The sequence below is a fragment of the Silurus meridionalis genome, chromosome 3, assembly GCF_014805685.1.
Source record: "Silurus meridionalis isolate SWU-2019-XX chromosome 3, ASM1480568v1, whole genome shotgun sequence".
NCBI lineage: Eukaryota > Metazoa > Chordata > Actinopteri > Siluriformes > Siluridae > Silurus > Silurus meridionalis.
This window is the reverse complement of record NC_060886.1, coordinates 8,588,047-8,615,607: the sequence shown is the minus strand read 5'-3', so window position 1 is coordinate 8,615,607 and position 27,561 is coordinate 8,588,047. Positions and strand designations below refer to the sequence as shown.

The window sequence follows — 27,561 nt, the reverse complement described above, 5'->3', positions numbered from 1 at the left end:
GAGAAGCATAATATTTTGGCTGGTAATTATGGAAATGAACGTAGATGATCATGTGCTACACATTGAAAAGTCACGGTTATAAAGCAGTGCAATAGAAGCCTTCCGGACCTGAGAGCAACACACAGTGGAAACAGTCAGTCATTTTTATTTACCATTAAAACGCCTCTCGCTGCTGTTTATTGGACCATGTGGTGCATGTCTGTGTGTGTGTATTAACTTCTTCCTATTGGGAAGCTCTCCTATTTGCATGTTTTTGTTTAGATAGCACATCATCTTCAATTACCCAACACTACAATGGTCCCTCTGGTGTATTTGTAGTTTCAAAATCCTACATCAGCTTTCATTGGGATTCATGTCAAGGGATTGCAAGGCTAGCACAAGGCCTTTTTGAGCTATTTTAGCTTTATGAAATAAAATAAACGATCCCAATACACAATACTGACAAAAGTATGTGGGCACATGACATTCACATGTGTGTCTTTCTTAAGCTATTGTTACAAAGTACAGCATATCTAAACATACAATATCTAACAGGACCTTTCAGGCCGGTGCACAAACAAGGCTGATCAAGACGAGGTTTGCAGACCCAAAACCCTGACCTCAACCCTACTGAATACATTTGGGACGAATTGAACAGTTGATTGTATCCCAGGCATCCTTACCTGCCATCAGTGTGTTGCCTCTCTAAAGCTCTAATGGCTGAATAAACACAAATCCTTATAGACTTAATTTTTATTAGAAAGCCTTCCCAGAAGAGGAGACTTTATTACAACAACATCATATTAATGCTCTTGTTTTCTGAGTAGGCACTTATAGGTCTGATGGTCAGGTGTCCAAATACTGGACATACAAATTATGTCTAAATACACAGTTCCATTCAGTGTTCATTGACCTGTAATGGCCCAGTAACATTTGCAGAGAAGCAGCCATGATGCCTCCAATCGTGACTGACTAAGTTATGGTCAAAGAGTTCTATTGCTTTTTGTTTTTTAAATCCTGATTATTATGTTGCCCCCTAATCATTTTTAAGTTCCTCTGCCTTCAACATAATACTTGTTGCATGAAAAACTTATTTGTATATGCTATGAATGCATACTACTATATTTATAAGTATAAACACCAAAAGACATTTACATGTGTAAAGGTCAAGTTACTGTATTCACTGGAAATACAACAATAATAATGAAGTATCTTATATTTATTTTCCCCCTTACTGTTCCTGCATTGTTTTCTATGCAAGATGGTCACCACTTTTATAAAGTTATAGTTTAGTATGTTTAAATTTTTTTAATATTTGTATACATATAGCTTCTTGGAATACAATTTTGGAACTTCTGGTACAAAAATGCCAAGTAACCATATTTTTAAAAGATTTTATTTCATGGGTTCTATACTGCACAGATTGATCTCGCAGTTAAGAGAAACACCTACTGAATATCCAGTAAGAATTCTGAGCTCCCTGTCAAACCATATCACATGTGCCAAGCACGATCCCTAAATAAAAGTGGCACCATTGGTACACTGACATACAATTAATAATTTGGTATGCCTGTGCTGTGTGATAAAACTTTGGGGGTGGGTCTTTGTCTGTGTTTTCAATCTGGATTGTGTAGGTGATCTAAATTGTTGACAATCTGAGCTGTTGGAATTTTCAAATATCGTTGTGGTGGTAGTGTCACGAATTGGGCTTGCATGGCTATTTCTGTAATAGTCTCACTGATCTTTATTGATGTTGGAATGCTTGATGGTTGCAGCAGAATGCTTTCAAAAGTCTACAGAAGCCTTCTGTCTGACAGTTTACAGACAAATGCATCCAATCTAATTAGGAGAAACTTCATCATGCAGCAAGACAATAATCCAAAACACACTGTCAACACAACAGAGGACTTAATTTATCAATAGACGTTAACCCAGTTGAGGTGTGTTTTACATTCTAAAGAGGAGAGGGCTAGAAGAAGCATCCAGAAACAAACAACAACTGAAAGAAGCTGTGATACAAGCCTGGATAAGCATCAGTAAGAAGGAATGTTATAGTTGATGCTGATGTCAGCTGGATGCAGTTAGTGTCTGTTCCTATCATTTTTCCTCAAGCAAGGCAGTCTGCTACCAAAGGTTCTATGTTCCAAGTTGATCAACAAAACTCAATGTAAATATCGGAAAATGTTAAAATTATGATATGTTGTTGTGGGAAGTGGTAGCTCACTGGTTAAGGCTTAGGGCTACTGACTAGATGGTTGGGGGCGGTCAAGTCTCAGCATTGCCACTGTGCCACTATTGGGTCCTTGAGCAAGACCCTTCCCCTCTGTACTTCAGGGGCTCTGTATCATGGCTGACTCTATGCTCTGACCCCAGCTTCCTAACCAACTGGAAAATGCAAAAAAAGAATTGCTGTAATTTACATTTATGGCATTTGGCAGATGCCCTTATCCAAAGCGACTTACAGTTATCTTTTTTAATGAAATGTGTGTGTGACACGTAAAAAACATTTTCTTTTATATTCATATTTTGATCTCAAACCTTTAGAATTGGTCTTCTATTTTAATTCAACGTTTGAATCTTTTCCAATAATGCACTGAGTACTTAATAAGACACAGCATGTGTGTATAAATGAACATGTGCTTTATTGCTGCTACAATCACCAGCCAGCACTGCACAAGCAGAGGGAGCCAGAGGAAAAAACAAATGCAGAAAGAACTGCCAGGTTTGTCATGGTGGAAATGTTTCCTTCAGCTAACTAAAAAAACAAATCCATTGTCTCCCAAAGCTTTGTGTCAGGAATCCATTCTAGCTTGATCTTTCCACATTTGCACATAGCAGACAAGAAATGCAAAAAACGCTGCATTGATACACATCTGAGCCACATAGAATCGATGGAGGGTAAGAAGTAGCTTTTTGATTATCTATAACCATCCAGAAGCGACAATGCCAATGATGTCCTTAATGCTGAGAAATAAAGGCAGATACTTATCCATCATGCAATAACATCAGGGAGGCACTTGATTCACCCCATACAAGGGCAGGAAAGAAATATACTGTAAATACAATACGCTTTTTGCAAAACCTGTAAATCAAACTTTAATATCTGTGAAAGAAAGATGAATTATTTACAGAAGCTCTACTATACAATATTCTTTATATATACTATATGCAATGAAGTAAAATCCTGAACTGTTACGCACCACAGAGCACAGAAATCCATAAAAATATATTTGTTTAACTGTTCCAAAAAAAGTACTGTCTTACTACTTGATATGTGTGGATTGTATTGCTTCTCCACTGTCACGTTTACTTCTCTTCCCTGTTTTGCCCTAGGACATGTCTCAGTACTTGCCCCAGGCTTGCTTGAAAGGCTTCATGGTCAAGCCTGTTTATTTAAAAACAAAATAAGTGTATACAACGTTGTTGGCAAAAAACTGCTAAGGACATGCAGTAAAGATAAATTTCATGAATCATTTCTAATCCATTGCTTTACTAATTTGCCAGGGGCAAAATGTGCCTGTAAACCATTAATGAACCAATTGAAACAAAGTTCAAATGGCTGTTATAAAAAACCTGCAAAAACACATCTAATCTGAGAGAATGAGCATTAATCATTCATCAGAGTGTTGGTGAGGCTTTGTTGTTTTGTCAGTGGTATTAATAAGTTTTGTAGAGCATCCTGAATACAAATCTGATAACTTTGTAAGAATCCAACCATTGAGAATTGCCTGATGGACAATAGAGACAATAAAGTTCACATAAAAACAGCACAGCATTAGTTGAAATACCAACATTTACTGGACATGAAATTTATAAGGAAATTAAACACCCAATGCATCCATGGGCAGTGGTGACTTCTACTTTTAGGCTATTGACCTCCTCAGCTGCAGGGGGGCTTTATCTTGTCTGAACCTTCGCTCTGACCCTAACTTCATAACAAGCTGGGATATGTGAAGACAAGATTGTAATGTATACGAGATGGTATCAAAAACTTTCGAGACAAGTTTTGTAAAACGCCAACAGATGGCAGCACAAGGTTGCACGCACAGTCACAGGGAGCACCAACCTTTATAAGTCAATGTGCTAAGTCATTGTCCTGTGTGCATCAGGAGTTGTGCAACTGGTGCTATTCTGACCATGTGCATTACCATGTCTGTTATTCTGACCACATGCGCACCCTGTCACTGATGTCTCCTCCTTTTTGTTGGAAACAACATGATCTCACTTCCCCACCCACTCTACTTGCCAGATTCGGCTCCTGCGGACTTGCCCTGACTGACATATGTTTTAAATCCACAGGCTACAGGCATCAGGGTACTTAATGTGAAGATGTCGTATGAGATAGTTGTGTGAAGATGAATCCAGCTTTACGACTTTACAAGCTTACATCTTCTCTGTGATTTCTGATTGCCCGCCACATATGAAAGCTTCAATCATATACTTTTGTTTGTCTGAAACAAAAAGTCCTTTTAAGTTCAATGGATGGATTGTTCTATGTTTTATTTCCTGTTTTGTGACAGCTTCCAGGCCTTAGGCTGCTTTAATAGGAAATCTTTTGAAAGGTCATGTGTTTCAGTTTCTTGTTTTCTTGGTTCTTTGCAGTCAGATGTATGGTGCATGCGCACACACAACTCAATTCATTAATCATTTTGGGTTCAGTCAGTTCAATCTTTAAAAAAAGTGTGACTGCATTTACTTATTGGTGCGTTACTGTAGTTTAAAGAAGTGGTATCCAACATGATGCCCACAGAGACCTGGTAGCTCGCATGCAATCTGTGGATCACCCACTCAACAAGCACATTTTATAAATAATCTCAATTTTAATCCTAAATTTAATTTTAAACATTTTTGCATTTTATAAATAAAAAAAATTAAACGTCATTTACTTATTATTTACACATACTAAATGGACAGAAGTATTGAAACACCTCAGATATCCGGACATATGTGGTTTTTCTACAAACTTTTACCACAAAGTCTGAGGCACACAGTTGTATAGGATGACTTTAATATTTTTCCTTTTTCATAAAGCACAAATCTCCACAAGCACACCCCAAAATCTAGTTTTACATTTGCCCAGAAGAGTTGAGGTTATTATAACAAAAAAAGCTAACTTTTGTCCTTATATACATCGAACAGACATAACTTTCTGGCCAACAATCAAACATAACATTGTGACCACAAGCCTAATATTGTGTTGGTCACCCTTTTGCTGCCAAAACACTTCTGACCCTTCGAGCATCAACACCATTAACTTATTTAGCAGTTTGAGCAACAGAAGCTTGTCTGTTGGATCGGACCACACGGACCAGACTTCGACTCCCCACGTGTATCAACGAGCCACGCCCGCCCAGGACCCTGTCACCGGTTCACCACTGTTCCTTTTTAGAGCACTTTTGATAGATACTGACTACTGCAGACCAGGAACATCTCACAAGAGCTGCAGTTTTGAAGATGCTCTGACCCAGTCGTCTAGACACCACAATTTGGTCCTCGTCAAAATTACTCAGATATATACAGTATATTAGGGCTGTTAAATGATTAAAATATATAATCATGATTAATCACAACTTAATCGCACATTTCTATCTGTTCTAAATGTATCTAAATTAATACTTTAGGTTTTTAATACTCTAATCAACATGGGCATGGAAAAAGATGGATTCTTTGCTGTATGCAAATGTATGTTTATTATTAGTGAATTCAAACTCGAGAAAGACAAAATAAATTTGTATATGTTTTAAAGTAATTATGTAAAAGTAATTATGGGGTTTCAAATTACAGAAATTATTAGGACACCAAACGGTACTTTTGCTGTGTTTCCACATAAACGGTTTTAATTGTCGCACTTGTGCATCATGGCAGATTTTGGTCCTTTTTTGAGAGTAGGTGGTCTAGTGGTTAGGATGCGGCGCTCTCACCGCTGCGACCTGGGTTCGATCCCCGGTCAGGGAACCAAACGACACTAAGAGTGGCTGGAGTTGGTTCCCTGGCTGGGGTTGATTCGATCCCTTTAAGCACTTTAAGTGCCGGTCCCAAGCCCGGATAAATAGAGAGGGTTGTGTCAGGAAGGACATCCAGCGTAAAAACATGTGGAGGATCTGCTGTGGTGACCCCTAACGGTAGAAGCCGAAAGAAAGTTTTATTTGACAGTAAAACAAATGTTTAGTGATTACAAATTATTTTCGGTTTATTGAAATTTTTTTTATATCCGACTAAAGAAAATACGTCGAATAAATTTGTGTTGCACTGAAGGTTTTAATTTAGCCTCTTTTATATTTATTTAATTAATATTTTAAATAAAAATGGTTAAACCGAAATAATCATTAATTAGCGTTAATAAAATTAGTGCCATTAAAACGAATTTGCTTTAATGCGATATTAATGTGTTAATTTTACATATATTTTTATATATATAACAAATTACACATAAAAATGTATTGCTTTCAAGAGCCCTCACTCCCCAAAGAATTTAAGACCCTTGATTAGAATAATTAAAACACATTAAGAAGTAGTGAGAATATATTACTGATCTGAACGTTTTACAATGATTTAAATGTTTACCTTACCTTACTGCATTTCCCCCACATCCAATCAAAGACTCATAAATATCCATAGATAAAAGATATTTATATCAATTTTCACAGTTTTTATGTTTCACATATATTTTAAGCAGTGAAGTAGGCAGCCATAAAGCAACCCACGTATAATAAAACATGCAAAATGAGCCATTCGTTATAAACTCAGACGCTTAGCCAGAGGAAGTCACACTGTTCAACTCTGAAAGCCTGTTTAGCATCTCGCCCACTGGTACTCTATATATTCAGAAACTGGTGTACAATAACTTTTAATGCCATTCGAATAACAAATGCTTTTCTGCATGAATGCACACGGAACCACAACCAATGCAGACGATTTATATTCACAATATTTGGCAGGCGCCATTATTCAGAGCGACCGGATTATCTCATTTACACAGCTGGGCAGTTGAGGGTTAAGGGGTCTTGCTCAAGGGCCAAGCAGTGGCAATTCAGTGCTCAAGATTTGAGCTCATGACCTGTTTAAAAGCCGAAAATCTCAAGCACTGAGTTACCACCATGCACTGATCATCTGTTTATGCATAGAAAGTGATAAGTAAAGGCTGGGGACAGTTTTCTGCAGGTTTATTGCAGCTCGGCTATACAGCACACAGTAAACAGTGAACAGTCAGGGTTCTAATTCATCACAGAGGTGTTCAATGAGGTCAAGATCATGTCTTCATGGAACTGGCTTTGTGCACAGGGGCATTGTCCTGCTGGAACAGGTGTGCTTCTCAGTAAGTGAAGGGAAATGTTATGCTACTACATCCAAAGACATCCGATACAATTGTGCACCTCCAACTTTGTGGCAACAGTTTGGGGAAGAATCACATATGGCTTTTGTCCTTGTAGTGTATATAAGTCATGATGCTTGAGAAAATGCTTTTGTGTAACAAAGAAAATCCCCTAAGATAATATAGAAATGATAAAGTGTTGGCACTGTGTTTTCCTCACACCTGAAAATTCATATTACAATTCAAACGTACTGAAAGGTTGCAGGAAAGGTGGCATTAGTGTTTATTGCACATTTACATCATGTGTGTGAAATGCAACCAAATCCACCCACACTGTTCTTACTTCTTTAAAATTTGTAAACAATATCAAACTACAAATATTTGTAATATTGTGTTTTTTAACAAATGTATTTGAATGGTTAACTATTACAATCTATTAGAAGGAAATAAAACAAGCCGGTGAATAGGCTTAAGAACGTAATAGCTTTGAGAGTTCCTGAAAAGCAAAAAGCGCACAGAAGTGAGTGCTCTTCTCTGAATTGCAGGACCCTCTTTACTATTCTAATGATCATTTAAAGAGCTTTATAAAACTAACTGGGGCCACATGGAAGCTGAGCAGTGTGTGCTTGTGTGTGTGTGTGTGTGTGTGTGTGTGTGTGTGTGTTTGAAGGGAATTTCCTGTGACTGTGATGCATTACTAATATTTACTGTGTGTCAGAGGTCTTTTATGTTATTTATGTATATTCAAACATGTGGCCGGCACTGAGAGTGTGTGTGCGTGTGCGTGCGTGTGTGTGTGTGTGTGTGTGTATTTGGGGGTGTGCATGTGAATGGTGAGAGAAAGAGATAATGTGAGTAGAATCTAAAGGGTCACATACATATGTATGTGTGTGTGTGTGTGTGTGTGTGTGTGTGTGTGTGTGTGTGAAATAGGGGGAATTTCTTTCAAACATGAGTACATTTTTTTATAAATACCTACACGTTTGCTTGTGTTTGTGTGTGACGGATTTTGTAAAACATGAGTGTGTGTGTGTGTGTGTGTGTGTGTGTGTGTGTGTGTGTGTGTGTGTATGTGCGTGCATGATTGTGTGTGAGATACCAAAATTCAGTATGTGCAAATAATTCAAGGTTTCTTTGTATAGTTTAGGGCTCTTATTTTTCTAACAGGGTTCTCCTTCTTCTTAGGAGCCCTCAGTGACAGAGAAGCACTCTATAGTCACAATGTTCTGCAGAGAACTTCTAAAGCTTCTTCAAAAAGATCTAAAATTTCACTAAATTATTGGTTTGTTGTTCATCTTATCTCAATCATAAGAAAGACACTATAGGGTCAAAAGTATTGGGGCACGCGACTTTTCCACCCATTTGTGTTTTTTCCTCGAAATGTTACCACAAAGTTCAAGGCACACAGTTGGATGCAGTAGCTTTAAATATTACCTTCACCTGGACTAGGAGATCTGTGCTCATAATGCTCCTTTGCTCAAAGTGAGCTCCATGAAAATATGCATTACATAGGTTGGAGTGGAAGATCTTGAGTGGCCTGCTATAGAGCTCTGACCGCAACCTCATTGAACACCATTGGGATGAATTGGAACAATGACTGCACCCCAGGCCTCCTCACCTCACCTACATCAGTACCTGATTTACTAAAGTCCTTGTGGAAGAATGAGCACAAATCTCTACAAGCACTCTCTAAAATTTAGTGAAACATCCTCCCAGAAGATTGGAGGTTATTATAGCAGTAAAATGAAGAATTAATGTGGAATGGGAATAAATCTTATGCTCAGGTGTCCACATACTTTTGCCCAAATAATGCATATTCCTTATTAGTCAAAAGAAAAATTATTTATTATAATCATTTTGTGCTCATAATAGTGTTTCAACGGTAAAGTATTCCATTATTTACAGGCAAAAGATGAACACTGTTTTTCTGTATTTGTGTAATGTCATGGGCAGGAGGAATTCATGATGCAATCAGGGGGAATATATGACTCCAATGTGTGTTAAAGATAAACAGTTGGGGTTCTGCTCCAACTACTAGATAAATTATACAACTAATAAGCATAATAAAGTCGTGTGTAAATGATGCTCAGGCTGGGAATTCTTCGGGAGAGAGAGAGAGAGAGAGAGAGAGAGAGAGAGAGAGAGAGAGAGAGAGGAAGCAAGAGTAAGTGGGACAGTTACTGTTGAGTAGAGCTGAAAATTATGTGCCTCCAAGACAGCGTCAGGATAAGGTGGTGGGTGGATGGGTTTTGTTTAGTAAAATCACAGTCTGTGTGTGTGTGTGTGTGTGTGTGTGTGTGTGTGTGTGTGTCTGTGTGTGTGTGTGTGTGTGTGTGTGTCTGTGTGTGTATATTTGTGTGAGAGAGAGAAACTGAGCCATAATCCCTACTGTGCAAAAGATTTCAGATTTCAGTCAAAATATCCAAATGTACATGCGTGCATGTGTGTATTTGTGTGTGCATTTGCATGCATGTGTCTTTAGCTGCATACATGCACAAGCATACAAACTTCTGCATTCTCTTTGCATGTTTTTTTTGGGTGTCAGAATGGGGGGTTTATAGACACTAAACACAAATGTACTATATCTTAAAGTTATAACAGCCAAATGTGATCAAAAATCTTTCTTCCAGATCCTGATATAGATCACATATAATACATACAATATATGGACAAAAGTATTGGGACACCTGACCTTTCCTGCCACATGTGGTTCTTCTCCAAACTGTTACCACAAAGCTGAAAGCACACAATTGTACAGAATGTCTTTGAATGACGTATAATCAAATTTTGCGTTCACTGATCCCAACTGCACCCCCGGCCTCCTCACAGCACCAACATCTGTACGTGACTTTACAAACACGGATGTCCACAAGTACACTCCAAAATCCAGTGGAACATCTTCCCAGAACTCAAAAAGCACATAACATACTTATGGCCAGGTGTCCGCAAACTTTTGGCAACATAGTATAGTCTAGTATACTAGTATAGTATAGCATAGTATATTCACCTGTAATTAAACCATGTAGGGAAGCAGGTATACTTTCGCTAAAGCTTACATTGTTTTTAGTGACATTAAAGACATAAAGACAGTTCTAGTGTGTACTTCAAATCACTTTTTATTTCATTTCTCTCACTATAAATAAATAAATAAATAATATATATACAGTGGAACCTCTGAGCTCGCGAGGGTTAGGGACCAAGACCGGTCGCGAGTTCTGAATTTTCGCGACCTTTTGATACGCCCCTTCCAACCCAGTAAAAACCCAAAGAACACTATACGAAATCGATTTAAATGAGTAAATAACACTATTTCACTCCATACATAATAAAAATAGTTTAAAAGCATTTTTTAGACAATTTTAATGAGATAAACCTTGATTAGAAATGTTAAAACTAGCGTTTTGAGCAGCTCGCGGTTGCTCACGAGCCGATCTGAATGAGAGTCGCCGGTCGGAATGAAAGTCGCGAGCGCTGAGGCCGCGAGCTCCGAGGTTCCACTGTATATATATATATATCGATCAGGAATAACATTATGTCCACCTGCCTAAAATTGTTTTATTAAAACAATGCCAAAACAGCCAAAACAGCCCTGACCCGTCGAGGTATAGACTCCACTAGACCCCAAGAAGTTCCAATAGCTCTATACGCAACAAGCCGCGATGCACTGTGTATTCTCACAGCTTTCTATCAGAAACAGAATTAACTTCTTCAACAATCTGAGCTACAGGAGCTCGTCTGTTTGATCGGCCTTCGCTCTTCACGTGCATCAATGAGTCTCGGCTGCCTATTACCCTGTTACCGGTTCACCACTGTTCCTTGCTTGGAGCACTTTTGATAGATACTGACTACTGCAGACCAGGAACATCTCACAAGAGATGCTCTGACCCAGTCGTCTAGCCATCACAATGTGGCCCTTGTTAAAACTCGCTTAAATCTGTACGCTTGCACATTTTCCTGCTTCTAACAAGTCAACTTTGAGGACAAAAGGTTTACTTGCTGCATAACATATCCTACACACTAACAGGTGCCATGATGAAAAGATAATCAGTGTTTTTTAGCGAATGATTATGCATTTTTACACCAATGCACATTTTTTCCTTTTTTAAAAAAAACATCAGGCCTGTAAGCATGCTGCGTTTCTCCGTTTTATTCTCTGTTTATAGCATTTCCTACAACAGTAACTTTTCTGTTTATAAACGTGATTTACTGTGATTTTACTACAGTCACATGCTTGTTTTTAATGTTTATATAATAAATGTATGTACATATCATTTTAATTATTTTACAAAATTAAATTGAGTATATTTTCTAGATCCTTATATCTACAAACGAACAAAATATCTGTGTATTTTTTAAACAGAAATTGTCAAAACAATGTGGTATTATATATTTTATTGATTATTTTAAGCATGGTTGTCAACTTGCCATGTGCAAAATACAATACAAATGTGTATTTACACAAATTGCTTCACCTTTCATACTCAAATGCTGTTCATGTTATGTCATGTTGGGTTATGTTGTAAATTATAAATGTCCAAATTAAAGAAAATCTAAATAGAAAATCTACTTAAAACTATAAGAGCAAATGTAGACAAATATAAATTGGAATGTTCAAAAATCTACAAATCTTAAGGTCAAGTGCGACTTTTATCTTTCTATATAATTGTATTATATTTTACATAATATATGTATAATAATTGCAGATTGTTTCAATATATTACTATACATTGTTAAATCCAACTGCAGAATCCAAGCCCAAATGTAATGTAATGCTAATCAACAGATGATTAAAAGCAGCAGCATTCGTCTCTCTCTCTCTCTCTCTCTCTCTCTCTCTCTCTCTCTCTCTCTCTCTCTCTCTTTCTCTGTACCTCCTTTTTTCCTCACACAGGATCTCCTCTAATCTGTAGCTGTTACTATTAACACATTTATGCAAAGGTCTGTATTGCTAAGTGCCTGAGTCCATCTGAGGCTGAAAAGACGTAAATTTGTGAAAGATTAGCATGCTCACATTTCTCATTTTAACCAAGGGAACAAAGCTGATCAGATCATCTGTCTGTATCTGTCCATATAATTCCTCTTGTTTTGTCTAATAATGTTAACAATAATAATGAGTAATCAGTGAGGTGTATTGACTACAGGAAGACAAAGCACTGTTTTCATGGTCCTGCTTTTCTTCATCCCTCCAGCTCTGCCATTTCAATGAAAGTGAAACAGCCTGCAAAAGTGATTAGTCCTTGCACACACACGACACAGCCCAAAGTAAATGCTAAGAAAAGCGTTTATCATTACAGCCGCAATCACAGAGTACGCACGACCTCATCTGAGTCAGAGACAAAACGACATCCCTCTTCTTACAACCTGTTTTCGTTTAGCTCCAGGCCAATCATTTATTAAAATACAGATTTTTACATTTAATAATGTAATAGTATAAAGTATTCAACTCGTTGTGTCGTGTTTGTGTGAGATGAGTGATCGCACACGGGACGGTTGTATTGGCATTCAATAAAGCTTCGACAGCACATTCGCTGTTTCAGTACGCATCGTTATGTCATGCGCCCGTACAGGAGGGCTAAATCTAGTGGCTTTTATAGCTAGAAACATTATCTATTTACAACAAAGGGTTTTTTATAAGGGTTAAGCATAAAATGTGCACCTTAGGCTTTACTATAAATAAGATCTTTCAATAATCTTGCCTTTGTCACATTAAGTTTATTTTATTCTGGATTTATAGCACTAATAAATACCAATTAATACATCTTTATTTCTTAAAAAAACTAAACAGGAAAGGGTAAAAAAGGCAAATCTTTTGTAAGAGGTAAATAAGTGTAGGATTAGAGAGTTTGTGGACACCTGACCATATGATTCATATGTGTTTTTGAGCATCCCATTCCAACTTTGATCTCCACATTTCTGGGAAGATGTTCCACTAACTTCTGGATCATGCTTGTGGAGATTTGCGCTCATTCAGCCAAAAGGGTGTTAGTAATGATTTAGGTCGAGGAGACATGGTGTGCTGTTTGTGTTCCAATTTATCCTAAAAGGTGTTTAATGGGTTTGAGGGTCAGAGCCACTTCTTCTACTCCAATCCATGTAAAGCATATCTAAATGGAGCTGGTTTTGTGCCCCTGGCATTGTCATGCTGGAACAGGTTTCGGTCTTCCAGTTTAAGTGATGGTAAAATTGAATACTAGTAAATCCAAAGACATCCAATACAATTGTGTACCTCCAGCTTTGTGGTTACAGTTTGGTGAAAAACCACATATAGGGGGAAAAGTCAGGTGTCCAAATACTTTTGTCCAGTTAATCTGTTTTGCAGTTTTAAACTGATTCTCTAGATGAAATTTATAAATCTAATAAGATTGCCTTTTCTGTTGCACTGTGACTGAGAAAAGCTTTTCTCTTACCCAATATGGCCAGGACTGTGTTGTCCTTGAGTACCTCCATGGAGCCTGAACATACAAAGTAGATGGCCTGTAGTGCGTCACCCTGACGGATGAGGAACTCTCCGGGTGCGCAGAACGACGTCTTAATTATAAGTGAGAGCGAGCGTAGACACCCGCGACTGGCCGACTCAAAAAGCGGCAGCTGCAGCAGCTCTTTGTTGAGGTGCATGGCGATGTCTGCCCGCAACTCGTCGGGGAAGTCCTTCAGCAGCTGGGGGGTGGAGAGAGAGAGAGAACAGCAACATTAAAAGAGTACCTCAGGCAAGAATGATAAAAAAACAAAGTCAATGTATAAAAATGCACAAATGCATATATAAAATTATGTAATCCTTTCCTTCCTTATTTAAATCCATGCAAATTATTGGGAAGTGATTAACACTCTGGTTTACATATAGAAAGATTGGGGGTTTAAGCCCCAGTATCGCCCAGCTGCCACTATTGGGGTTTTAAACAAGGCCTTTATCCCTCTGTACTCCAGGGGCGCTGTATCATAGCTGATCTTATGCTCTGACCCCAGCTTCCTAACAAGCTGGGATATGCGTAGAAAGAATTTCACTGTGTTGTAATTTACATTAATGGCATTTGGCAGACGCCCTTATCCAGAGCGCTGTACAGTTATCTCAGTTACACAGCTGAGCAATTGAGGGTTAAGGGCTTTACTCAAGGTCCCAGCAGTGGCAGCTTGGTGGTGCTGGGATACAAACCCATGACCTTCCAATCAGAAGTCTAACATCTTATCTAATGAGCTACCACTTCGTATCATAGCTGACCCTGCGCTCTGACCCCAGCTTCCTAGGATATGTGAAGAGATTATTTCACTGTGCTGTAATGTACGTGGCATGTAACTTCATGTGATTTTCAATGACCTCTAAGATTTACGGTTGGTGGCTCTAGTGGGATTTAACCCTTGCAGCCTCTCTGCCCACAGGCGGCAATGTAGCAGCGATTCAATACCATAATCCATCCAGTTCTCTGCTGCTCATCTGTACATTCTGCTCACTTCTTTCATAATGCCATAATCAACACCACTGTGTTTGCCTTCTCCCAGTCGAGCCGAGTCTCTGCTGTCACTTAGAGAGCTTAGATAGCTGCTCTGACAAGTTGAGTCCAGTGTTTGACTCCACTAGTTAATAAAAATTGATTGCCACTGGAAAACAGTGAGTGAGAAAAGAAACACTTTTTACAAGCTACACTATATGGACAAAGTATCAGGACACCTGACTTTTCCAGGCATATGTGGCTCTTTTCCAAACTGTTACCACAATGTTCCAGGCTCACAATTGTCTAGGATGTCTTGGGATGATCTAGAATGAAATTTTCCATTCAATTGAACTAGGAGACCCAAACCTTTATTGCCCCTGTGCATAAAGTAGATAGAAAGATATGCTTTCATGGGTTGGAGAGGAAGATCTCAAATGGCCTGCTATAGCGCTCTGAGTGAATAACATTGGGAAGAATTGGAACACTAGGAAACCCTAGTTTCTATAAAAATACTGCACCCCAGCCTCCTTACCTCACCCTACACCAATACCTGACTTTCCCAGCAACCTTGTAGCTGACCACAAATCTCCACAAGCACACTCCAAAATCTAGAACAGAGTGGAGCTTATTATAATACAGATCTTATAGTCAGGTGTCCATGTTTGTCTACGTAGTGTACAATGCAAATCCTTATGTTTGAGATGTTATATGTTTCTATTCTGCTTGTTAACTCTATTGTATCTGCTCTAAGACATCATACACAGCTCATGAATCATAAACATATTTTTATGTATTCTATGGTGGATATTATCAACAAAATAAGGTTTCAGTGAATACCACACAAATGACATCCATTTTTCAACTTTCAAACAAATAATGAACTGCTATCTGTGCATAAATCAAGCATTTGCATTTGTCCATTGGCAGGAGGATGCTTAATAATAATATGGGAAAGAGAAGTATGAAGTGACCCGATTTTAAAGAAGACTAGACTAAAGGTGCCTTATTAAATAGAGAAGAAGGTGCTGGGGAAGTTGAGTACGTGGGAATACAAAAAAGACTGAGATATATAGACCAGGTGATAAAAGGAAAAAGGTTCAGGAAAAGGTGAGAGAAATGGTGATAGACGGTATAGAAAAAGATACGGAAATAAAGTAATTTCAAAAAGAAGAAGGAACAATGTGAAGTCTGGTGTACAAATTTAGGAAAACTTTAATAACCAGGGTATTACAAGCTACTAAAAGCTTGGCATGCATGAAAAATTGGTCAGAATAGCTTTTCCACATTGAGCAATAAAACATTGTATAATAGCATTTGACTGTTTTTGTTCTAATGATGCTTTTGACAAAGTGCAATTTTTTACATATGCTAATAGCTTTAGTGGGATCGAAGGATCATAAGAAGGAATTGCTAAGCACAAAGCCCACCTCACTGACGTCGATGCCATTGTTAACGGACCACGTGGTCTGAAAACACTCTAGCATGCGCTGTTCCAAGGCCTTGGGCAGTCGGTGAACACGAATGAAGTCCTTCAGGTCTTTTGTGCGTGTGTGGTAAAGCGAGCGGCGGGAATACATGCGCTGGATGATGGCGGTCACGTTACCGAAGACCACGGCGTGCATTAGCGCTAAGAGAAAAGAAACAAATGACAGGGATAAGTACAATTCTGATAGCAGGTAGTGTGTCACAGGGAAAATCATGTACACTTGTGTGAAAAGACTTATCTCTTCCTTCTTCAGTGTGTCCTGGAATTCACTATTTTCATCATCATCACTATAGAAATCCAACAGGGACATATTGTGTACATAACCCTTATGCATTAAAGCAGTTTGACTAAAGAATTCAAGAGTTTGACTATTCCGGATGTAAGACTGATATCCTCCCAGTACACCAGTACATTATTAAGGTAATATTAGTCAACTTCACATCTTGAATGATGTCATGTCACAGTCTTATGAAGACTCCAATTCCTGACAACCTAAGTGGCCTCCCAATATGGCCGACACAGACTGAGACTTAAAGAAACCCACATTTCTGCCCCAGCCACCAGCATCTCCCAGCTAGTAACTGGATCCATTTATGATAAACCTTTCTCTCTTTCACACACATAAACAAAACATAATTCTCTCCAGCACCTTGTATCTTCTAATACATCTGCATAATACATTTCAAACCAACTGCCTGCATGTCTTCCTTTACCACATCTATTACCCTCCTCCTTGGCTTTCCTCTTTTCCTCCTTCCTGGTGGCTCTATCCTCAGCATTCTCCTACTGCTATACCCCATGTCCCTTCTCTGCACATGTCCAAACCATCTCAATCTCGCCTCCCTCACCTTGTCTCCAAAATGTCCTACATGTGCTGTCCCTCTAATAAACTTATTTCTAATCCTGTCCATCGTCGTCACTCCTAACAAAAACCTCAACATCTTCAGCTCTGCTACCTCCAGCTCCACCTCCTGTCTTTTACTCAATGCCACTGTCTCTAATCCATACAACATCTCACGTCTCACCACAGTCCTATAAACTTTCCCTTTCACTCTTGCAGATACTCTTCTATCACAAATCACTCCTGTCACTTCACCCACTCCACCCTGCCTGCACTCTTTTCTTCACTTCTCCAACACACTCTCCATTACTTTGCACTGTTGACCCCAGGTACCTGAACTCCTCCACCATCTCCACCTCTTCTCCCTGCCCTACCACTCCACTGCCCTCCCTCTCATTCACACACATGTACTCTGTCTTACTCCTACTGACTTTTATTCCCCTTCTCTCCAGCACGTACCTCCACCTCTACAGGCTCTTCTCAACCTGCTCTCTACTCTCACCACAAATCACAATATCATCAACAAACATCATAGTCAATGGAGATTCCTGTCTGACCTCGTCTGTCAACCTGTCCATCACCACTGCAAGCATGAAAGGGCTCAGAGCCGATCCTTGATGCAGTCCAACCTCCACCTTGAACCAGTCTGTTGTTCCTACTGCAATGGAATATTGCATTTACTTTTCAATTATATTTGATTTATATATATATATATATATATATATATATATATATATATATATATATATATATATATATATATATATATATATGAGATAAGATAAGATAAGATACTGCTTTAGAGTACAAGAAAAATAAATAAATAAGTAAAATAACATTTTATATATATATATATATATATATATATATATATATATATATATATATATATATATATATATATAAGAGAGGAGGTTATTACAACAGCCAAGAAGACAACAAAATCCGGCAAGATATGTCTATAAGACATAATAGCTGGATTTGACTGAAAAATAGACATCTGATTCAATACAATCCAAATCATTTCATACCAGTGTCATCCTTTTTACGTTTACAATTAAAGCATTTGGCAAATGCCCTTATCCTCAGCTCTGAATACTCGGTTCAAATACTGATCTGGCATATTCTTACTTCTGGTAAAATTGTATTTTATTTTTTTACTTGGAAAAGAAAAGATTTCTACTTATAGTGCAGATAAAAATAAATAAAAAATAAACTGCTTGAGAGAATTCTTTCAATTATTCAATGTCTACTTTGTGACCTTAAATGTAATTTATTTTGGCTTCCTCTGAGTTGTGGTTTATAAACGACTGTGTTGTAAAGATGTTAAATACTCCAGTGGGTTTGTTATTCAAAACAATGGACACACATGTAGGTGTAAAGACCTCTAACTAATGAGCTGCAGGTATTAGGTGTGTATATGTGTGTGCTTGACAAGTTCTGTGCTACTATTGACTGTTACCATAATTACCAGTGTGTACTTGCTCATTTTTGCTATAATGTGGATGTTTATGACAGTGTGTATGGTAGCTCTATTGCCTATGAGCTAAAATGGGTGTGTGCATATGTGTGTGTGAGAGACTACTGCATGTGGGTGGCACAGCAGCTGTCAGCTGGATGGGAGAGTAATGGCCTCTAGTGATCACATGTGGTGGCAGATTCAGAAATTTTGGTTTGTGTGTCTCTCAGCTGCATCGAGCTGTCTCCACCTCCCGCCAGCCTCCGGGACATGGTCCTAAAATCAGGCCCACGCTCTTAGACACACTTTCTCCTCTCTCAGTTCCACATCTTAAATCGAACTCTATTCCTGCACCCATGATTGCTTTATGCTTCATTATAACTCAGCACAGCATCTCTGCTTTTCTCAAGCCCCTTAGACCTTTAGAGTAATGTTTCACAATTTCCCTCACACTTGCTAATTTATCCTCTGGGGGAGATGTAGCTGATCCATTACACCTTTTATGTTTGAAGCTGGGAAAGTCTTAGACAGGACACTGCTGAGACAATGGAAAAGCTTCAGAGCCACTGGGACCCTGAGCAGGACCAAGACTCGAAACAGAACTAAACCTGAAGATGAATAAGAGATCTTTTCCCTTCACATTCCAACTACAGTAACTCCTTCTTTTATAGCTTAATTTTCTACATCCTTTACTACCATATACTAAATAAAGTCTTCCTATTGTGTCCTTTTCCCTATGTAGCAGCAAAAATATTTATTTATAATTATTTGTGAGTTAAAATACACAGAATTCTAATTTGATATTATCCAATATAGAAATAAGCATTGCCTAAGCATGTGTGTAAGGTTTCTATTCCAATTGAGCTTGTTGTTGTTTCATATAGACAATCACATATTGGCTGATCCATTCACAGATCCATATAACCAGAAAAAAGAAACAAGTGTTTGCCTTTTACTGGTGTGACTCATGAGTCTAAAACACAAAGCATTTCTCTTCTATACTACAGTATTCCTCCAACAGTATCACATTCTTATTATTACAACATATTCCTCTGACAACAACATGTTCACATACTGTATAGTATCCTATAGCCAATGCTATATATTACAGTATTCCTCCTGCAGTATTCTATTCTTTATGTACTATAACACACTATTTTTCTGAAAGCAACATATTCTTAATATAGTACCCTATTCCTCATTTACTGTACTATAACATTCCTACTATAGCAACATTTTTCCTTCTACAGTATCCTATTTCCTATATAGTCTACTGAAGTATTCCTTATATAGCTAAATATTCTGTCTACAGTGCCCTATTCTTTATATAGTATATCAGTGGTGGACAGTAAGAAGTAAATAAACAAGTAATCTGTTGCTGTCCTTAAGTAGATTTTTTCTCGTATCTGTACTTTACTGAATAATTTCCATTTGGGGGACTTTTACTTTAACTTGACTTCGCAAATATTTTACCTTTCACTCAACTACATTTTGTGAAATCAGTCGTTCCTTTTTATTTATGAGGATAAAAACTTAATTGGTCAATAACACGGCAAGCTTGGTGGAATCTACTTATCACAAACATACAGTTCAGCGTCAGTTCAACTGCAAGTATAACATTATGAGAGGAATAAATGATGGAAGAAACTCTTGCCACAACACCCGTGGCCTTATTTGTGCGATTTTTTTTAAGTAGTTGAAAAGGAGGTTTTGGGCTTAAATAAATATCAATCAGTGTTTGACTCATTAATATCATTCTATTAATTTATTTTCTTTAATATCATTCTAAGAGTAACATTAGAGTCTTTACATATAAACTTGATCAAGAGTGATCAAGGAACATTATAGCCATAATAAATCATATACATTAAATACATTTGAAAGCAAAAACATTTGTACTTTTACTCAAATGAAAGATTAAAGGGAGCACATTTACTTTTACTGGAGTAATATTCTACCTACTGTATCTCTACTCTAACTTAAGTACATGGGGTGTGTACTTTGTCCACCACTGAGTAAACTACAGTATTCCACCAATAGCAAAACATTCCTTTGACAGCTACATGTTCACATATAGTACCCTACACTCCATGCAATATATTACAATATTCCTTCTATAGTATCCTATTACTCATATTATGTATTACAATATTCCTCCTAGTGTGTCCTCAGTACAGTATTCCTCAGTACTACTGCTGTATTCCTCCTATAGAGAAGAGTGATGAATCAATGGTAAAGGTTGAGAATAAGGTCAGGAGTTGAAGCCCAAGTTTTGTCAAGTTGCCAGGGGTGCTGTAACATGACTGATCTCAGCTTCCTAACATCGCTGGGATATGTGAAGAAAGAATTTTACTGTGCTTTTAAGTATGTGACAAGTAAAATGCACCTTTTTTCTTTTCTTTTTTATATTGTCTTTGTACATGTGTAGCAACATTAACTTCTATAGCACACAGAAATATTCCTCATGTAGTATTTCTCATACAGTAACATATTTTGTCTACAGTATACAGTCAGACCCCAACCTGGGACCACTCGACTTATGACATTTCGGAAATGATGATGACCTGGCCTCCACAGTCACCGGACCTGAACCCAATCGAGATGGTTTAGGGGTGAGCTGGACCTCAGAGTGAAGGCAAAAGGGCCAACAAGTGCCAAGCATCTCTCGGGGAACTCCTTCAAGACTGTTGGAAGACCATTTCAGGTGACTACCTCTTGAAGCTCAGCAAGAGAATGCCAAGAGTGTGCAAAGCAGTAATCAAAGCAAAAGGTGGCTACTACCTAGAATATGACATTTTTCAGTTGTTTTACACTTTTTTGTTATGTATATAATTCCATATATAATTCCACATGTGTTAATTCATAGTTTTGAACTCTTTGAATGAGAAGGTGTGTCCAAACTTTAGGTCTGTACTGTATATATATATATATATATATATATATATATATATATATATATATATATATATATATATGTGTGTAAATGTGTTTACAGTGCCTCTTTATGTCTGCTTTGGAGAGTCATCATAGAGTGGTCACTCTTCTCGACCTGATGGACTTACGACCGGTTTTTCGATAGCTATCACGTCGTAAGTTGGGGTCTACCTGTACAACACTATTTTTTCTTGTATTATCCAATACATTATACAGAGTAATGCAATATTCATTCTTTAATATACTCAGTCTATAGTGAGTTCTACATATTCAACATAAACTATCCCATCTACATATTCCTTTAATATTCCTCATATTTTTCCAACAGTACCATATTCCTTCTATAGCATTCCATTCTCCACACACACACACACACACACACACACACACACACACACACACACACACACACACACACACACACACACATACATACATACACATAAGGATTTGAGTGAGTTTGACGAGGGCCACATTGTGATGTCTAGATGACTGGATCAGAGCATCTTCAAAACAGCAGCTCTTGTGGGATGTTCCTGGTCTGCAGTGTCAGTATCTATCAAAAGTGGTTCAAGGAAGTAACAATGGTGAACCAGTGACAGGGTCACGGACGGCCGAGGCACATTGATACACATGGGGAGCGAAGGCTGGTCCATGTGGTCTGATCTAACAGACGAGCTCCTGTAGCTCAAATAGCTGAATAAGTTAATGCTGTTAATGATCGACAGATCAGGACTGTTTTTCCAGCAAAAGGTGGACCAACACAAAATAAGGCAGGTGGTCATAATGTTATGCCTGTTTCAATGTACTACAGCGTAATATTTTATTTGTATATTTCTCTTGCAGTAAACTATTTCCTCTGCTGTAGCTTATAGCAAATACACAAAACACAAACATATTTCTGTGTTACTGCTTATTATGAGTGGTGACATGACCTTGAACTTGATAGAGAAGGATTTTTTTTTTTTCTATGGCAGAAATGGACACTTACTCTATTAATTAATGCTGTTTTTGAATTTAAAAAGAAATGCTCTTAATTAATATAATGGACATCGTTCATCTCTTTTCCATCTGAACCTTAATGCATTGAGGCAGCACGTAATGTGTGTTATGCAACTTTTGCTGCGTAAGTGCACACGATGACATGATCCTCACCAGTCGCTGGTGGAAAGCAGTCAAAACGCACATGCCTGTGCATATTCATGAGTCCAGCTCCAGGGGGTGGGAGCAGTTAATGAGCTAACTGAATATTCAAAAGACAAAACAGCATTGTGCCACACCACATATCGCCCTCCCAACACAAATTAAAATAATGATCATGGAGAGCATGGAAAAGCATTAGTGCACCGAACACACACATTTTCCCTAGACACATGTTGAGCATACGCAGCTTTCCCCCACAGCCCCATTAAAGCTTTTGACTGATCCGACAAGGCTGAAGCTGAAAGCGGAATTTCTCTGAAAGCGCAGCTTAAGAGCACCAAGAAGTGTTTCACGTGGTGAGTGCATCTCGAATTAGCCACACAATCACGTCATCAGGGACAGAATTGTTTCTGGAAATGTTCAACATTGCTCATTGTGCAAATGTGATATCTAGATGCTGAGCTGAATAGCAATTCAAGGCCACAACTCCAGCAGATGGGCAGCAGAAACAAGCATCTTAATTCATTTTTATTTAGTTCTCACAGCTTTCGGTTTCATTCTACTAATAAGGAGGCGGGGGTTTCTTCAATTAAATTGTACTCAGTGTTTTATTTGGTCTTCCAGCTACTGATAACAACAAAACTGCTCCTGGTTTTACCCTCGAACTATGAGTCAGCAAACCATCTGTATAATAGAGCACATCACAGAATGTCCAACAACTGCAGATTTGATTTGCTTATAGTTATTTGTTCCGCTCTGTGGCAATAACTGAGGTCGAATATGACTACCCTGACACACAGACACAACATGTTCCACTGTACTGCTTTAAGTTAATATGATTATGGGAAAGAGAAATGTGTTTTGCGTAGCTGAAAGTCTTAGCAGTTCAGCGTTCTCTTCAAAACCTACAAACTCAAATCCTCCAATTGCTTTTGATTATTGAGCAGTCTGTAGTATGCCTCCTGGTTAATAATATACCAGTATATATATATTTGTTTTTATGAAGATGTAATAGATTATTCCTAGTAGTCTATTTGTTTCATTTTATAGCTTTTCTTTTACTTGGACTGCATCTAGAAGTGTCTGTTAATGTTGGAGTTTCTAACCAATCAAATTTCGTGTTGCCAGGTTTAAGGGAATCTGCTGTAAGACCTTCAGAATCAGCAGTGTAGAGTAAAGTACATATAACTTTAAGCTGTGGCTTTAACCAATCAGATTTAAAGTTATTGACACCAAGGCCATCTAGCAGGTGTACAGTAACATCTGCATTTTCATGTCATTTGATTGGATGGTCAGAGAGTGCACTAGTCAGAGCTCGCAAACTGCATCTGTAGCAAAATGCACACGCTCAAATATAACACAGAAAAGGTGAGCCAAAACAGTTTTGAACAGTCGGTAAGCATTTTTATAAACCCTTAATACTTTTGTGTTTTCTTTCCTGTGTGCACAAAAATACAAATGCCTTCTTTCAAATACGCAGGATCACCGTTATGCACCGTCATCTTATGAGGCTAAAGTTAATGCTTCTACTAGAGGAACTACCACCAGGGTTGCCGCTAGACTACAGAACAAAGATTGGCATTACATTATTGGTTAAAAAACAAGTTCTAGTGCAATCCTGTTGCTTTCTCACCTCCAATCAACATGGTGCAAATGGAGAAGATCTTCTCGGAGTCAGTGTTAGCCGAGACGTTGCCAAAGCCCACACTGGTTAGACTACTTAGAGCAAAGTAAAGTGATGTTACGTAGGAGCTCCGCACAGACGGGCCACCATCCAGCACTGAGCTGACACCATCCCCCGACCCCATCCCGGTCACGTTCCACTGACTGGAGTTTGCTGAAGAATCCGGCCCCACTACATCACTGCTGGAGGAGTTCCACTGAGTCACGTTGCTGCTCAGACCATCCAGGCTGCTAGGCCTTAGTGAATCTGGAAGGAAGGATGTGAGGGGAGAGGGGATGTATGGAGTGCCCAGACGCTTGGCCAATTCATGCAACCAGCCTGAGAGAAAAAGAAAGAATTCACATGAGAACAGGGATAAATAAGTGTGAGGATGCTTTAGGTATAAGGAGTGCTCTGGATTTCATGATATAAACCTAGTGACATACATAAACATTTCAAGGGTCCTTTCTGTTTAAAAAGAATTTGCAGTTTTTTTCCACACCAGAAGCATACACCAGTTTTCCAGATCCTACAAACTTAAAGAAGTGCTTTATATTTTTGAAAATAGGTATGTTGTAGTCTCTTGCCAATGTACTGTACATAAATAAGTTTCATGCAAAGGCACTTCAATGCACAACAAACAAGTCAAGGACAACCAACACAAAATAGGTGGATGCAACCAGATTACAAAGCAATGACAGTAAAGAAACATAAATTTAGCTAAATAAACTCAAGTACCCAATTTAGTTTTACACTACAAATAACACGCTATATATATATATATATATATATATATATATATATATATATATATATATATATATATATATATATATATATATATATATATATATATCGAAATACCATTTAGAACTGTATTCTGACAGGATTCCATAAAATATCTTATACATTATAAAATGCCATTGAATTTACCTTTAGTACTTTACTATAGCCAACAAACATACATACATAAGTCATCATCCAAATCAACATAAACACCCGTTATAACAGGTCATTTTCATCAAAGTGGCTTTCAAAACATTTTGTGCTTTTGGCTTTATAATTACAATGTGATCTTTTTATTGTCACCTAATGGTCACTGGACATTTTGACCTCATTTCTCTGCACAGTGCACCTTTACAAAATCACCTTTTGAAAAATCCGATAGTTCACGAGAAGCCGCGAGTGGCTCGAAAGTTCGGAGTGACATTTTAAAACAGAGTTTGTACTAATAAATTACATACAAATTTTTGAAAAAAACAATTTTATTATGGTATTATTTATTTAAAGTAGTAAAAAATAAAACATTTATTCACAATTTTTGTTGAGTTTATAGTACAGTAAATGTACAATTCCCCTTGAAAAACTAACCATCAAAAGGAGTGCGTTAAAACCTTGTGATTTTTTTGGTACTCGCAAGGGGTCATTAAATGTAACCCCCTTGAGTTTCGAGGTTGCACTGTATTTGCACACCATATCTACTCAATTCCTTATACCTACACTTTATTGCGCATATAAGAGGGGCATTGAAGTCAAACGTTTTATTTTTACAGGTATAAAAATGGATGCTAGCATGGCGGTACTACATGCAGTAGAAAGTGGCTAGTGTGTCCTATTACTGATAGGCGGCACACATGTCGTGGACCAGTCCAAAGAGCGTTAATTAGGATGGTAAACAACAGTTTTAGTGCATGTATGAAACAGCATGTGGATGACGTTTCTTGTGAACGAAGGTGTAAAACCTGTGGATATCTACAGAAGACTTTAAACACAGTATAGTGATAAGATGCTTAGCCGCAATAATACATTAGAATGTTAAAGAAATTTCAAAGATGGCTGTTTGTCCATCAGTGATTCGAGTCGTGGTGGTTCCCTGGTGGTGCAGGCTGTCCTAAGATGCTTCAGGCATACTGATGATCTTTTTATGCCAAATCTTTCCAGTCATTAGTTAAATGCTGGGATAAGTGTATAAATATAGCAGGGGATTAAGTTGAAAAATAAGTGCAGTTTCCGCTTCTTGAAATGTGTTATTTATATATAAATGCCCATCATATCAGTAAATACGCCCCTTACATTTCAGCAAGCGTTTTAGTATCTTCTCAAGGGACAATATTGAAGAAATGAAAATTAGATATATTTTAGAGTAGTTAATGTGCAGCTTGTACAGCAGTATAGATGTTACTCTCATCTGATAATAACAACATACAGCCATTCTTTTTTTAAATAACTGGAAACAAAAGTGAGTACACCCTAAGTGATAACAGCTGTATGTAACCATGCAAAGCCACATGTCCTATTTATCATGTTCCTATTTTTGTCTGCTTAACAGGACCATACAAATTTGTGTATCTTGTAGTAGAGCAGTTAATATGTGGTGCTTTGAGTACAATTTTTTCATACTGACCACTGGATGTTCAACATGCCACCTCATGGTAAAGACTCTCTGAGGATTTGAGAATTACAATTGTTGCTCTCCACAAAGATGGTCTAAGCTATAAGAAGATCAGTAATGCCCTGAAACTGAGTTACAGTACAGTGCACAGGGTCATACTGAGGTTTTCCAAGATGGGTTCCACTCGGAACAGACCTCACAAGGGTCCATCAAAAAAGTTTAGTCTTTGTGCTGTGTGTCAGGTGCAGAAGCTGCTTCAAAAAACAGATGCATTGCTTTAGAGGCTACAGAAGCGGAAGGTCCGCTAGCCAGTGCTCAGATCATACTCTGCACACTGCCGCTTTGCATGACCATTGTCCCAGAAGGAAGCGTCTTCTGAAGCTGGCTCACAAGTAAACTCAGTTGGACAGTTTGCTGAAGACAACCTGTCCAAGATCATGAATTACTGGAACCATGTAGTTTGGTCTAATGAGATCAAGATAATTTTTGTCTACAGTCAAGCATGGTGGTGGTAGCATCATGGTCTGGGGCTGCATGAGTGCTGCTGGTACTGGGGAGCTGTGGTTCATTGAGGAAAACATGGATTCCAACATCTACTGTGACATTCTGAAGCAAAACATAATGCCCTGATCCGAGCGGCAGTTTTCCAACATAATCACGAACCCAAACACACCGCCTAGATGACAACCGCCTTGCTGAGGAATCCGAAGGTGAAAGTGACATGTTTTGACATGTTCACTTAGTGTGTACTCACTTTTGTTACAAGTTATTAAGACAATAATAGTATATTCCCATTTAATTTTTTTTTAGTACACCTGGGTGACTAGAAAGAAGAAATACTTCGTCCATTCCTCACAAATTCATTTTAACAGCACAAACTTTATTAATGCGCATTTCTGTTTGACCATTTTTATTAAACATATAA

At 38.0% G+C, this 27,561-nt stretch overlaps 1 protein-coding gene across 1 annotated transcript in view; it reads right to left on the bottom strand.

Moving 5' to 3' along the window:
* kcnh3 (potassium voltage-gated channel, subfamily H (eag-related), member 3) overlaps nt 1-27,561 on the bottom strand; it is a 162,026-nt gene that overhangs the window by 13,910 nt on the left and 120,555 nt on the right. The window contains exons 8-10 of the mRNA XM_046844916.1: nt 24,215-24,583; nt 16,146-16,345; nt 13,699-13,948 (exon numbers count right to left, since the gene is read on the bottom strand). Coding sequence (XP_046700872.1) covers nt 13,699-13,948; nt 16,146-16,345; nt 24,215-24,583 — 819 coding nt within the window. The remainder of the gene's footprint in view (nt 1-13,698; nt 13,949-16,145; nt 16,346-24,214; nt 24,584-27,561) is intronic.